Here is a 15,000-nt window from a genome sequence, read left to right as displayed (position 1 = left end):
GCGGCAAGCTAAGCGTTTATAGACTGTTTTTATCCCCCAGTCTCGCTTTTTACATTCACTTAATGGAGACACTGAGAGAGAAAGAGAGAGAACTGCTAAATCTGGAGGAAAAGTTACCTATACGACATATCATAGCCTCTCTCTCTCTCTCTCTCTCTCTCTCTCATAATAGTCGAGGTGGAGGTAAAATATAAAAGTTAGTGGAGGGTTTAATGAAAAAATCCTATGAACACGTATGTACAACACCTATTTAATTCTCTTCAGTGGCTCGGAACTTTTAGACACACGCACACGCACACACACATACACACACACTTACACACACAATAAAAAAGTTACAGGGGTGTTAAGAGAGAGGGAGAGGGAGAGGGAGATGGTGAGGGGGGGAGAGAGAGAGAGAGGAGAGTTTGGGTGGGGTAAAAGGAGTTACCTGCGTTTTAATTAGGTCCGTGAACAGTAGAGAGAGAGAGAGAGAGAGAGAGAGAGAGAGAGAGAGAGAGAGAGAGAGAGAGAGAGAGAGAGAGAGTATTATGATATTAAAGACAAAAGTTTATTGTTTTATGTTGCTCACTTTACGATCTCTCTCTCTAATTTTCGTGCACACACACACACACACACACACACACACACACACACACACACACACACACACACACACACACACACACACACACACAGCTATGAGCCCCGCGAGGTAAGGAAGATGGACTGAACTAATAAATCAAATTATCTCAGTGAAATCTCTCTCTCTCTCTCTCTCTCTCTCTCTCTCTCTCTCTCTCGACCTTTAAATATTTTCCAAAGTCCTGCACTTAGTCGGGAGAATCTTTTAGGTCAGTTTCCCTTGCAATAAACCCTCCTTCCATTTTCTTTAGCTTGAATTATCCGTTTTCTCAACAGCTGCATTGTTTCTCTAGTTAATTTTTTTGCATATATTTTGTTTGGTTTATTTTTGTGTCTCTTGTAAAATTTTCTGTATTTTTGTACCTTGTTTCAATTAAGCTGGATTGTTTTTACTTTATTTACTGAGCGGTGACAAAAATATCGTGTTTTTTTTTTTTTTTTTTTAAAGGCATTTTTATTTATTTATCTACTTTTTCTGGGAGTGTTGTTGGTTCCATTAGTGAAGTTGGCACTTTATGTAAAGGCTTAACTGCTCTATAGTTTCTCTTTTTTTCCCCTTTCTTTATTCTTTTTACTCTCTCTCTCTCTCTCTCTCTCTCTCTCTCTCTCTCTCTCTCTCTCTTTCGAGCGATGTGTATATATTTATTTTCTGAATGGAGGACCAGGCGGCAAAAATGAAAATAAAATAAATAAATGAAAAAAAGAAAGAAAGAAAGAAAGAAAGAAAAAATCTGCATAAACTGGCCGCTATATATTTTTCTTTCATGGGAGGTTGGTTGGTCACTTTCTCTAATGGTCCTCTCTCTCTCTCTCTCTCTCTCTCTCTCTCTCTCTCTCTCGCTGCAAAATGAATACAGTTGTTTCTAGCAGTCCTGAGAGAGAGAGAGAGAGAGAGAGAGAGAGAGAGAGAGAGAGAGAGAGAGAGAGAGAGAGAGAGAGAGAGAACCCTATTTCTACCACCATCACCTTTATAAATCACAAGAAAACAACGACGAACGAGAACAAACACAGAGACAAACAGAAACGAAAGGAGAAAGAGAAAGAGAAAGAGAACGAGAAGGAAGAGGAGGAGGAGGAGAAGGAGGAAAGAGAAAGGGAGGAAAAGGAAGAGGAAAACTAGAACAAGGAGGAAACAACGAGAAAACAACAAGGAAACTAGACATACACACCCCTCTCCCCCTCTTCTACCTCCTATCAAACCGGCCACCCCCCACAGCCTCTCTCTCTCTCTCTCTCTCTCTCTCTCTCTCACACCTAAACTCTCCTTTCCTGCCTGCCATAACAACATCAACTTGACTCAAATTCCTTCATAATCTTTCCCCTGGGACGCGAAACTTTGCCTTCCTATGCCGCTTAAGTCGAGGCACGGTGGAGTGAGGGGGAAACACAAGCAAAGTTTAACAAGAAGGGCCCATTAATACACCTCTTTTGAGTGTCCAGCCAGGTGAAACAAACTCACCTGCCTGGGATGAGGTAGAGGGAACACAAGGGAACACAAAGAAAGGAAGCGTTATGTTAGTGTGTGTATAAGGGTGAATGTGGATGTGTGTGAGAGGAAGGGTGAGAGAGGGAGTGAGTGAGTGAGTGAGTGAGTGAGTGAGTGAGAGAGAGAGAGAGAGAGAGAGAGAGAGAGAGAGAGAGAGAGAGAGAGAGAGAGAGAGAGAGAGAGAGAGAGAGAGAGAGAGAGAGAGAGAGAGAGAGAGAGAGAGAGAGAGAGAGTTCTTCACTTGGTCCTAATTAGTATCACCTGTAAGCACTTCAAAGCAAGACAGGTGAATTGTGATGGCTTAAAATGCATGAAGATGAAAGAGATTAATCTATTCTCTCTCTCTCTCTCTCTCTCTGCTCATACAGTCCTTGATCTTTTCTTTCTGTAGTCAAATAACCACAGGTAACAGCCTTTTCCTCCTCCTCCTCCTCCTCCTCCTCTTTCTCCTCTTCCTCCTCCTCCTTTTCCTCTTCCTTTTCTCTTCCTCCACCTCTATTCAATCAAGTTCTCATAAACATAATTCAGTAGTAGTAGTAGTAGTAGTAGTAGTAGTAGTAGTAGTAGTAGTAGTAACATTATCACTACTACTATTTCTATTATCATTATTGCATATCCTCTTTTATATATTTAATCCAACACCTGCGTACTTATTTTTCTTACACAACCCTTGATAAGCATACGTGCCCTCCCTTCTACACTAGCCAAAAGCAATAATACACTCCTAACACACAGTTCTATCCAACCTTTGCACACTTTCTTCACTTACCTGTGCTATAGAAGGCATACTCGTCGAGACTTCGCAGGTTATTGGAGCGAAGAGTCAGCGTGTGGATCTTAGTGTTGTTCAGCTCCTCTGGCACGCGTCCGAGCTCCACATTGTCACAGAACACCAAGCCGAGGTCAGGTCCAGTGTTCGAACAAGTGCACTGAAGGAGACGAGAGAGGGGAGGTGGCTGAGACGGCTGCCGTGGTGAGTTCAGGAGAAATGGATGACTTTTGAGTGGTTTATGGGTGAGTGAAGGATTGTGAAGGAAGGTTTATGGGTGAATGAGTGACTTGAAGAGGGTTTATGTGTGGGTAGTCGGTTGTAATGGGGTGGAGATATGTAAATGTTAGAGTGGGTGTTTGGGAAAGCCTTGTTTGGAAGGTTTTAAGGCAGTGGATGAGTTTGGGATGGTTTGTGGATGAAAGAAAGGACAGTAATAGGTAAAATGGGTGAGTGTAAAAAGGAAGGCGATTGGATGATGCTGACTGATAAATGAATAAGAAAAAATAAATGAAAAAAGGGGAAAACAAAGAGAAAATGCTGGAAAACATAGTGAAGAGGTAACTTGGGAATAATTTATGGGTGAATCTGAACATTAAAAGATAAAGAATGGCAAAGAAGAATGGGGATCTGTAGAGTACTGAGTAAATGGATGACAGTGTGAACGATTATGGGTGAATGGATGATCTTTGAAGAAAACATAAGGACACAAAGGAAAAATGGTTCAGAGTAGACATGTGTGTGTGTGTGTGGATGCCGAATGAATGTATCTGAGGAACTATGGATGAATAAAAGTGTCTAGGAATAAAAAAAAAAGAGAAAAAACAATGAAAAATAGAGCAAATACTTGGTTTGAGATTATTGATAAAGGATGAATATAAGTATCTGAGAGAGAGAATGAGAAAAAAAACAATGAGATAAATAGTTATTTGAGATAGATGATAAACGGAGATGTAATGAAAAGATCGTTTAAACTTGACTGACTGACTGACTGACTGACTGACTGACTGATTGACTGACTGACTGACTGACTGACTGACTGATTGACTGACTGACTGACTGACTGACTGATTGACTGACTGACTGACTGATTGACTGATTGACTGACTGACTGACTGACTGACTGACTAGCTCTACATGGTTATAAGAGTAGCCAAACTTTTGACGGTGAAAAATAAATGCTTGCTTAAGGTAGATGATAAACGGAATGGTAATGAGAATATTGATTAAACTTGACTGAGTAACTGACTGACTGACTGACTGACTGACTGACTAACTAGCTCCACGTGTTTATAAGAGTAACCAAACTGTTGATGGTAGAAAAAATATCCTTGTTTGAAAAAGATGATAAACGAAATGGTAATGAGAATATAGATCAAACTTGACTGAATGACTGTGTGACTGACTGAGAAACCAAACTACTGACGGTGAAAAAAGACAATCAACACACAAGAAGGAACAAAAAGTCGGTCAGTTTTCCTTTAAGAAGCGGAGCAAGTACTCAAGACTGCAAAGCAAGACCCAAAGTAAATTAGATAAACTTTCCGAAGTGACAAGAGATAAATGATTGGAGCGATCACGATGACTTGTGAAAAATAAACACAGAAACTTCACATGAAAGCGAATTAATCATCACAGGAGGAGGAAGAAGGAGAAGACGAAAGAGAAGAAGAAGAAGAAGAAGAAGAAGAAGAAGAAGAAGAAGAAGAAGAAGAAGAAGAAGAAGAGGCCATTTTATCATTCTAAGGTGAGACGGTAATAGAATACCATTAACCAAAGGACATAAGATAAACGATATTAAGAACCAAATAAGAATGATAAAATAAACAAGAAGAGGAAGAAGAAGAAAAAGAAGAGGCCATTTTTATCATTCTAAGGTGAGAAGGGAATAGAATGCCAATAGTAAACTTTTTAAAGGGAATGAATACCAAAAGCACACGAATAAAAAGATAAACGATATTAAAATCCAAATAAGAATGATAAAATAAACAGGAGGAAGAAGAAGAAGAAGAGGAAGAAAAGAAGATAATTATTTCATTCTGACGTGAGACAGTAAAAGAATGCCAATGGTAAACTTTTTAAAGGGATCGAAGACAGATAGTACAATCAAATAAGAATGATAAAATAAACAGGAAGAAGAAGAAGAAAAAAAAAGAAGAAGAAGAAGAAGATAGATAGAAAAATGCCAATAGTAAGCTTATAAAGGGAACGCATACCAAAAGTACATGAATAGAAAAAAAAAATAAATAAATAAACGACATTAAAATCTAAATAAGAAAAAATAAACGGATGTATAAATAGATGAATAAAAGAAAAAAAAAGATTAAAACTCAATTTCTTCAGTGTTTTCATTGCCTAAGGAGTAAAGATTGAAATAGAAACATGAAGAAATCCTGCTGGTGATGAAAAAAATACCTGTTTAATATGAAAAAAAAAAATATTACAATAGAAGTGAGCGATAAATACTTTCTCTTATTTTTCTTAATCTTTTCTTTGTTATTGATCTCACTCGAGAATAATAAAAATGAAAAGAATAGAAAAGAAAAGAAAAAAAGGAAATAAGAACAAGAATAGAAAGAAAAAAGGAAAAGAAAACTGAAGGATAAGAATGAAAAATAAAAATAAGGGAAGAAATATGAAAAAAGAAAAAAGAACAAGAATAGAAAAAAAAAAAGAAAACTGAAGGATAAGAATAAAACCTAAAAAATATTAAGAAAAAGAAAAAAGAAAAAATAAGAACAAGAATAGAAAAAAAGAAAGGAAAAGGAAACGGAGGAATGAGAACAAGAATAGAAATAATAAGAAAAGAAAAAAAGAAAAGGAAAAGAAAATAAATAAGAATAGAAAGAAGGAAGGAAAAGTGAATAAGAACAATAACAAAAATAAGAATAATGAAAAAAGAAAAGAAAAAGAAAAGGAAAAAAAAAACAAGGATAGAAGGTAAAAAGGAAGAAAAAAATGAAGAATAAGAACAGAAATAAAAAAATAAGAAGAAAAGAAAAGAAAGAGACGAAAAAATAACAAAAAGAAAAAAAAAAAAAAAAAAAAAAGACAAAAAATGAATAACAATAGAAAAAAAAGTAAGACAAGAAAAAGAAGAAGAAAAAAAAAGAAGGAAAAACAAAAATAGAAATAAAGGGAAAAAGGGAAATTACAAGCCTTCATTACGAGACCAAACCAAGCCACGTGACACAACAGCAATTCTCTTCCCTACTTAGTTATTAAATTCCCGCGTGATTAAGTCCCACGAGGGATTAAACACGAAAAAGAGAGAATATAATCGTACTTTTCCAGCTTTCATCCGCTGATAGAAGCTTATTACGAGAGAGAGAGAGAGAGAGAGAGAGAGAGAGAGAGAGAGAGAGAGAGAGAGAGAGAGAGAGAGAGAGAGAGAGAGAGAGAGAGAGAGAGAGAGAGAGAGAGAGAGAGAGAGAGAGAGAGAGAGAGAGAGAGAGAGACTCCTTGTTTTGTTCATCATATTCAGTAAAAGATTAATAACTCCATGTTACATTCATCTATATTCAAGTTGAGAGAGAGAGAGAGAGAGAGAGAGAGAGAGAGAGAGAGAGAGAGAGAGAGAGAGAGAGAGAGAGAGAGAGAGAGAGAGAGAGAGAGAGAGAGAGAGAGAGAGATACAAGCAGACAGAAAGACAGAGAAAAGACAAATATAGAGACACAGATATACAGACACACAGACAGACAGACAGAATGGAATACGTAAGGAAACAGCAACGATAAAAAAAAGAACTAGAAACACAGAGAAAGGAAAATAAACTGAAGAAGAAAGAGAAAAAAAAAGAGAATGAAACGGAAACAAACATAGACAGAGAGAAGAAACAACAAGAACATCAACAACAACAAAGAAAAATAAAGACAGCAAAGACAAGGAAGACGAAAAACTGGAAAAAAAGAAAAAAAGAAGAAAAGAAAGAATACCACCACCACCACCACCACCACCATTACCACCTCAACAACAACGACAAATAAAGAGAACAAAGAAAAGGAAGACGAAAAACTGGAAAAAAAAAAAAAAGAAAGAAGAAAATCACTACCACCACCACCACCACCACCACCACCAGTCACAAGGAGGAGAGATAGGACAACAGGTAGGGCGACTCACGCTAACAGCACAGGTAGCAAGCCATTCTCACCTGGGCGTTGAAGTTACACCTGGGATAATCGCCGGGCAGATCGTAGCGGTTAGGTCGTCGCGGGTCGTTCACGTGAGGGCGGTAGTGGGTGAGACGTTCGTTAATAGGGTACCTGGAGAGAAAAGAGTGACAGGTGAGTTACGAGACGGGGATCGATTGGAGTATAAAAGGGAGAGAGACGCAGAGAGGTTTGGAAGAAGAGGCAGTGACGGGGGAAGAGATAGAGGAAGAAAGGAGAGTTGTGTAGAGAGAAAGAGAGAGAGAGAGAGAGAGAGAGAGAGAGAGAGAGAGAGAGAGAGAGAGAGAGAGAGAGAGAGAGAGAGAGAGAGAGAGAGAGAGAGAGAGAGAGAGAGAGAGAGAATCATAAAAGGGAGAGAGAGAGAATAAGAAACAGCTTTGAGGTAGAAATAGCGAGGAAAAAAGTTATAGAAAGAGAAGAAAGTTGTGTGTAGGGAGGTAAGGGAAGGAAATACAGGTGGAAACAAACAAGAAAAGAGGAAGAGAGAGAGAGAGAATAAGGAAAGAAGCTTGGACGTAGAGGCAGTGAGGGAAAAAGAGACAGAGGATGAGAGTTGTGTGTAAGGAAGTAAGTGGACGAGGAAACAAAGGCAAAGAGAGACAGATAAAAAAAAGAAGAGATATATTATAAAAGAGAAAGAGAATAAAGGAGAATTTGGAAGTGGAGACAGTAGGGGAGAAAAGAGATAGAGAAAGGGAGATGAGTTATAGAAGTAGAGACAAATAACAAAATAGAAGAGAGAGAATAAAGAAGAGCTTGGAATAGAGACAGTGAGGAAAAAAGAGATAAAAGAAGGGAGATGAGTAAGTAGAGAAGGAAAGAGAGGTAGAGACAAACAACGAAAAAAGAAGAGATGGAATAAGGGAAAAAGAAGAAAGAGATTAAGGGAGCTTGGAAAGGGAAAAAGGAAAAAAAAAACAGAAACAGAGAGTGAATAAAGAAATAAAATGTAAGAAAAAATTAGAAAAGAGAAAACACAAAAGAAAAGAAAGGAAAATTTGAAAGGAAAGCGACACAAAAAGAGACAAAGAAAGAAAGAAAAAGCAAAGAATAAAGAAAATATAAGGAAAATATTAAAAACAACAAACAAAAAATATAAAAGAATAAATAAAGAGGAAAATTTTAAAGAATAATGAAATATAAAGAGAAGGAAAAAAAAATAAATAAAAACGATAAATGGTGAATAGGAAAAGAAAAATGATGAAAAAATGGTAAAAAAAAAATAAAGAAAACACATAAAGAAATAAAAGAAAGGAAAGTTTGAAAGAATATCGAGACAAAATAAAACAAAGAAAAAAAGGAAAAAAAAGAAGATAGTAAATAAGGAAAGAAAAAAATAAGAAAACTAGTAAAAATAAAGAAAAGAATAAAAAAAGGAAAATTTGAAAGGATAAAGAGTCATAGGAATTTTAAATGAGAAGGAACAGAGGGAGGGTGATAAAGGAAAGGATGAAGGGAAGGAATGAAAGAGGAGCAAGTGCAGAGGAAGAAAGGGCGATGGTAAAAGGAAGGAAAAGGAAAAGGAAAAGGGAAAAGAGACTGAAAGGAAAAGAGTTAAGATGATGGTTCTTTTTTGCATACCTATACCATTCTCTCTCTCTCTCTCTCTCTCTCTCTCTCTCTCTCTCTCTTTGATCTCGTTTTCCATCGTCTCGTTTCTCTTCCTTTCTTACCCTATTCTTGATTTTCACTGCTTCTCTTCCTCTTTCTTTCTTCTTCTTCTTCTTCTTCTTCCTCCTCCTCCTCCTCCTCCTCCTCACCTTACTTCATCATCTTCCTTCGTAACTTCTTCCTCCTTCTCTTCCATTCACACTTGTCTTCATTCCTCTTCATATCTTTACGTTCTTCTGATATTCACCTTCGTTTTCTTTTTTTATCGTTTCGTACTCTTTCCGTTTTCTTTTCATGTCTATCTGTTTTTTTTCTCTTCGTATTTTTTTTTTTTTATTTTAATGAACGCTGATGGTGATTTTCTTTTCTTTTGGGTGCGTGTTTGGGTTTTGATTAATAGACACACACACACACACACACACACACACACACACACACACACACACACACAGTAGTAGTAGTAGTAGTAGTAGTAGTAGTAGTAGTAGCAGTAGTTTAGAGTGTTAATACTTTAATATTTTTCAACAAAGTAACAATATTTAACGAAGAATGTCTGAGTAGAATCACAATTACAACTAAAACACATTGCCCAATAAAACCACAAATGCAAACAATCAATGTTAAGGGGAACAACAACTCGCCCATTAAAAAAAAAAACTGAAAATAATCAATGTCAACAGAAAAAGTCGACAAAAAAATCTATAAACTTGCTAAAAAAATAATAAAAAAACAGAAGTAAAAAAAAGATAAAAAATAAAATAAGTTGAAATAAAAATAAAAACTTTACGAATTTACTGAATGACTTACTTGGTGAGGTGCGTGTTCTGCACCACCTGGGTCGCACCTGACAGGTACGCCCAGGTCATCAGCAGGAAGGTTATCAGGAGAACCATCGAGCCCAATTTAATCTCCCACATCTGTTGAAGAGGAAAGCACACGTGTTATGGAAAAGAACCGTAAAGGAACACAAAGGAAGATATAATAACAGCAATGAATAGTAACAATAGAACTTAACCTCCTACATCTATTGAGGAAGACAGTAAAAGTGTTACAAAAAAGAACAGTAAAGAAACACAAAGGAAGAAATAGTACCAGCAATAAAAGGCAGCGGTAGAACTGAACCTACATCTGTTAAGGAAAAGAACAGGAAAGGAACACAAAGGAAGATATAATAACAGCAGTGAATAATAACAACAGAACCTCCTACATTTGTTGAAGAGGAAAGCACACGTGTTAGGGAAAAGAACAGTAAAGGAACACAAAAGAAGAAATACGAGCAATAAAAGGCAGCGATAGAAATTAAGAGAAATTAAGAGAGTACAAGTGTTTGAGAGAAGAAAATAAAGGAACACAAAGGAAGAAATAACACCAGAAATAAAAGGCAGCGATAGAAATTAACCTACATCTATTGAGGAAGAGAGTACAAGTGCTAGGGAGAGGAACGTAAAGAAACACAAATAAATAGTAACAGTAGTGAATTGTAGCGACAGAACAACACAAGGTGAAATATAACCTAATCTAATGTAAACAAACCTAACCAAATCTAACCTTACCAAATTTAAAACCAAATAACCTTAAAAAAAACTGTAACCCAACTAAAGCTAAATTAATTCAACCAAATATAACCAAACCAAATCTTTTTTAACCTAACCAAAGCTAACCTAAATTAACTTAACCAAATCTAACCTAACTAACCTTAACCAAATTCTAATCTATCCAGTTCTAATGAGTTAAGCAAATCTCGCTAAATCTAACCTAACCTATTCTAATTTAACCTCCAAACTCCTTCATTCCTCTAGTCTTTATAACAGCTATCAATTTTTCTTACAAGTCTGTGATATATTATCGTCTGCAAGAATCTATGGGAGTAAAAAGATTAATGTCAATGCAGTCTAATGTATGGTGGTAAAGAGATTAATGTCTTATGTCACCACAGTACGAAGAATGTATGGTAGTAAAGAGATTAATTTCACCAAAGCCTGAAAAATCTATGGTAATAAAGAGATTAATTTCACCACAACCTGAAAAATCTATGGTCGAAAAGAGATCAATGTCACCACAGCCTGAAAAATCTATGGTCGAAAAGAGATCAATGTCACCACAGTCTGAAAGAATGTATGGTAGTAAAGAGATCAATGTCCATCTCTAGGAAAAGTATTTATTTGTATTTATTTGTGTGTTTATGTGTAGAGTTGCGGGGATAAGGAATTTTATGTTCTGGTCGTATAAGTCTGTAGTAAACAATTCACAATTCTACACAAGTCCAGGATAATATAAGTGAAGTTTTCTCCCCATCAAACATATATTTACTGAATGCTACACACACACACACACACACACACACACACACACACACACACACACACACACACACACACACAGTAGTAGTAGTAGTAGTAGTAGTAGTAGTAGTAGTAGTAGTAGTAGTAGTAGTAGTAGTAGTAGTAGTAGTAGTAGTAAGTAGTAGTAGTAGTAGTAGTAGTAGTAGTAGTAGTAGTAGTAGTAGTAGTAGTAGAAGAAGAAGAAGAAGAAGAAGAAGAAGAAGAAGAAGAAGAAGAAGAAGAAGAAGAAGAAGAAGAAGAAGAAGAAGAAGAAGAAGAAGAAGAAGAAGAAGAAGAAGAAGAAGAAGAAGAAGAAGAAGAAGAAGAACCAGAAAAAGAAGAAAAGTAGTAGTAGCAGTAGCAGCAGTAGCAGAAGCAGTAACAGTAGCAGTAACAGTAGCAGTAGCAGCAGCAAGCAATAAGAATAAGGATTGTGTTTACCATTACTTATTCATCTTATTATATATTTAGTGGCCTCAGATTCCAAACCAACTCAGACACAACTTTTTACACCTTTAACCATTTCCTTTCCCTCAATTTCCTGCCTCGTGGTGTCTAATTGCATTAAATTTTGAGGTGCACACTGGAAACCGACACCGAGAGCGAGAGCGAGAGAGAGAGAGAGAGAGAGAGAGAGAGAGAGAGAGAGAGAGCATTAATTCCGGTAACACGCATTCGGCATTAAGGAAGCCCTGCTCTCCAATCACCAATCACAGAAGCAAGAGGAGCCGCTGATTTCACCGCAATTAGAGACGGATTTCTAAGGATTATCCCACTTGGAGGAGGAGGAGGAGGAGGAGGAGGAGGAGGAGGAGGAGGAGAAGGTAAAGGACGGGTCAGGGAAGGTGATTCAAAAGGAGGAGGAGGAGGGAAGTGCATGAAAGGGAAGATAGGTTGAAGGAGGAAGAGAAGTGAGAGGGAGAAAGGAGAAGGAGAAGGAGGAGGATCTATGCAGAAGAAACAAGAGTAAATAAAAATGGAATGAAAGGAAGAAAAGAGGAATAAAGAAGGAAAGTGATGTAGATAGAGAAAAAAGTAGAGGAGACGAAAAAAGGAAGAAGGCAAGAAGAAGAAGAAAAAGAAGGTAAAGAAAACACAGAAGAGAAGGAAACGATAAAGAAAGGAGTAGCGGAACAGAGAAAGGTGAATTAGAAGAACAGGAAAGAAAGAAAACAGAGAATGAAAGAAAATGGGAGTACTTTCGAGGCGAGTCTTAAATGTTGCAGAAAAAAAAAAAAAAATACAAATTCTGACTTGCAAATCGAACTCACTCACATAAAGGTAGGAAAGGAAACATTAATGCACGGAAGGAAGTGAGAGAGAGAAAACGAGAACGAGAGCGAGAGCGAGAGAGAGAGAGAGAGAGAGAGAGAGAGAGAGAGAGAGAGAGACGCCACAATAATAGAGGAAGATAATCAGGGAGATGAAGATGAAAAATTGGGCAGAAGGAAAAAAACGACAAGGTGAAAAATACAAGAAGGTTTAAAAAGGGAAATTAATTAAGGAGAACAATGAGGACACAGGAATGCAACTGAAAAAGGAACGGAGGAGTGAAGCAGAGAGATTAGACGAGAAGGTAAGAGACAAACAAGAATGGAAGATTAGCTATCAGACTGTGAGGCGGATTGGAATGTATAAATTAATATGTTTTTCTGTTTTATTAGATGTGAATGCTTAGGTTTGTCTTATTAGTGGTCTTGTTGTAGTTTTTTTTTTGTAAGTTTTGTTTAGTTAAGAGTGTGCTTGCTTGTTTTTAAGTTTTTGTTAGCAGTTTAAGTCAAGAAAAGAAAGTTTGCTATATCTGAAATCTACTGTGAAACTCTGGTCTATAGTGTCGTTGCTTGTTTTTAAAGTTTTTGTTAGCAGTTTAAGTCTAGAAAATAAAGTTCGCCGTATTTGAAATGTACTGTGAAAATCTGGTCTATATTTTGAAACGCTTTGCTCTCAAACCATCACTTCTTTCCAAAGGGTCCAGATAAAGATGCTCGTGTTTTTTTAAGTATTTTCATGGTTCCGGTGATGAATTGGCAATATTTCTAGTTTATTCAAAGGAGAAACTGTCTTAAAAACCAAATTAGTTGTCTTTGTGGTCTTGCAAAATTGTCGTAGTGAGAAGATAAGGAGTTTTTTTAATATAAGCGTTTACCGTATTACAATAACTCTGCGGTGAAACGTTGCCGCATTTCACTAACTCTATGGCGAACCTGTCTATTCTACTGAAGTTATGGTGAATGGGACAGAGAAAATACTAACCTTACGAATAATAAATGCCACCTTACGATAAATTAATGACAAAAATACCACTATCACTACCACAACAACAACTACTACTACTATTACTACCACTACCACCACCACCACCACTACTACTACTACTACTACTATTACTACTACTACTACTACTACTATTGCCACCTCTACTACCACCACCACCACCACCACCAATTAGAACACTACATACAGCATACAAAATATCGAATGACTAAAGAAGACATAATGAGCAAGCAACTCGCATATCCTCTCTCTTTGATGACCCAATTAACTCGCAACTTGGAGAAAAATAGTGGTCCAAAGGAAATGAGAGAAAAAGGAGAGAAAAATGTCGATAAGAAATTAATCAAAGCAGAAAATGAAGGGAGAGAGATACCAGATACTAATGATAATGAGAAAACAAGACTAATTAGAAAAAAAAGAATGGAAAGAATAAGGTTAATTGATAAAAGTAGGAATGCATAGGAAAAAAATGAAGAATTAAATAAAAGGAATAAAGGAAATGAGGAAAATGATTAATGGACAGACAATCACAGAAAAGAAACAAGAAAGAAAGTTAGAAAAATAGAAAAGACTTGAGAGAGACAAGAAATAAATACAAGAAGGAGGACAAGATAGGAAAAGAGGAAAAGGTGAAGGAAAGAAGGTAAGAAAATAAGACTTGGGAGAGAAGAAGAGAAGAAAGGAAGAAATTAGGAGAGAGAGAAGACGAATAACAAGAAAACAACAGATAGAGAAAGATAAATGAATCGTTGTTTACCTTTGCAGGCAGGTGTGTCCTTTTAATCTCTCTCTCTCTCTCTCTCTCTCTCTCTCTCTCTCTCTCTCTCTCTCTCTCTCTCTCTCTCTCTCTCCACACTCATGACTTTCCTATTTTTTCTTTAGTTCCATTTATCTTTTGTTTTCATTTCTACGTCGAAGAAGGAAGAGGAGAAGGAAGATGGAAAAGGAGATGAGAGAGAGAGAGAGAGAGAGAGAGAGAGAGAGAGAGAGAGAGAGAGAGAGAGAGAGAGAGAGAGAGAGAGAGAGAGAGAGAGAGAGAGAGAGAGAGAGAGAGAGAGAGAGAGAGAGAGGTGGAAGTAAAAAAAACATAATCAGACGTGAGAGAAAAGAAGAAAAGGAAAATAAGAATGAGGAAAACTAAAGAAAAAAATATGGAAGAAGGAAAAAGAAGAGAAAGGCTGAAATAGAAGAAAAACACAGATAATAAAGGAAGAGAGAAAGAAAAAAACAAGAAATAGAAAGGAGAACACATGACAAAGGGTAAGAGACACAGACAGATGGCAAAGGAAGAAGAGAAATAAGTGACGGGAAACAGAAAGAGAGGGAAAGAAGGGAGGGTGAAGGTGTAGCAGGTGAGATGTCCCCTCTGTCCTTCACCTTGAAACACCTGGTACACGAGGGGACACATCTGATCCCCTCACCATCATCGAGAGTGAGACATGAGGGGAAATAAAGAGGAGGAGGAGGGGCAGATAGGTAGATGGTGAGGAAAAATTATAAGGAAATAGATAAAGTGATAGAGATGGATAGATAAAAAGAAAAGTAGATAGAGAGACATAGATAGAATGATAGGGAGAAATGAAGATAAAATAGATAAATAGATAGATAGATAGATAAAGAGACAGAGATAGATAGATAAAAACAAAAGTAGACAGAAAGACAGAGGTAAGTAGATAGATACACTGATAAGGAAAAGATAAAATAGATAAATAGATAGATAAATAGATAGATAGATAGATAGATAGA

At 36.7% G+C, this 15,000-nt stretch overlaps 1 protein-coding gene across 1 annotated transcript in view; it reads right to left on the bottom strand.

The window, feature by feature from the left end:
• LOC123511899 (chaoptin-like) overlaps positions 1–15,000 on the bottom strand; it is a 253,361-nt gene that overhangs the window by 28,655 nt on the left and 209,706 nt on the right. Inside the window, exons 2-4 of the mRNA XM_045267971.1 lie at positions 9,467–9,576; positions 7,030–7,141; positions 2,880–3,039 (exon numbers count right to left, since the gene is read on the bottom strand). Coding sequence (XP_045123906.1) covers positions 2,880–3,039; positions 7,030–7,141; positions 9,467–9,576 — 382 coding nt within the window. The remainder of the gene's footprint in view (positions 1–2,879; positions 3,040–7,029; positions 7,142–9,466; positions 9,577–15,000) is intronic.

The sequence above is a fragment of the Portunus trituberculatus genome, chromosome 32, assembly GCF_017591435.1.
Source record: "Portunus trituberculatus isolate SZX2019 chromosome 32, ASM1759143v1, whole genome shotgun sequence".
NCBI classification, from domain to species: domain Eukaryota; kingdom Metazoa; phylum Arthropoda; class Malacostraca; order Decapoda; family Portunidae; genus Portunus; species Portunus trituberculatus.
Note: the sequence above shows the minus strand (reverse complement) of the source record. Positions and strands in the feature narration are given on the sequence as shown.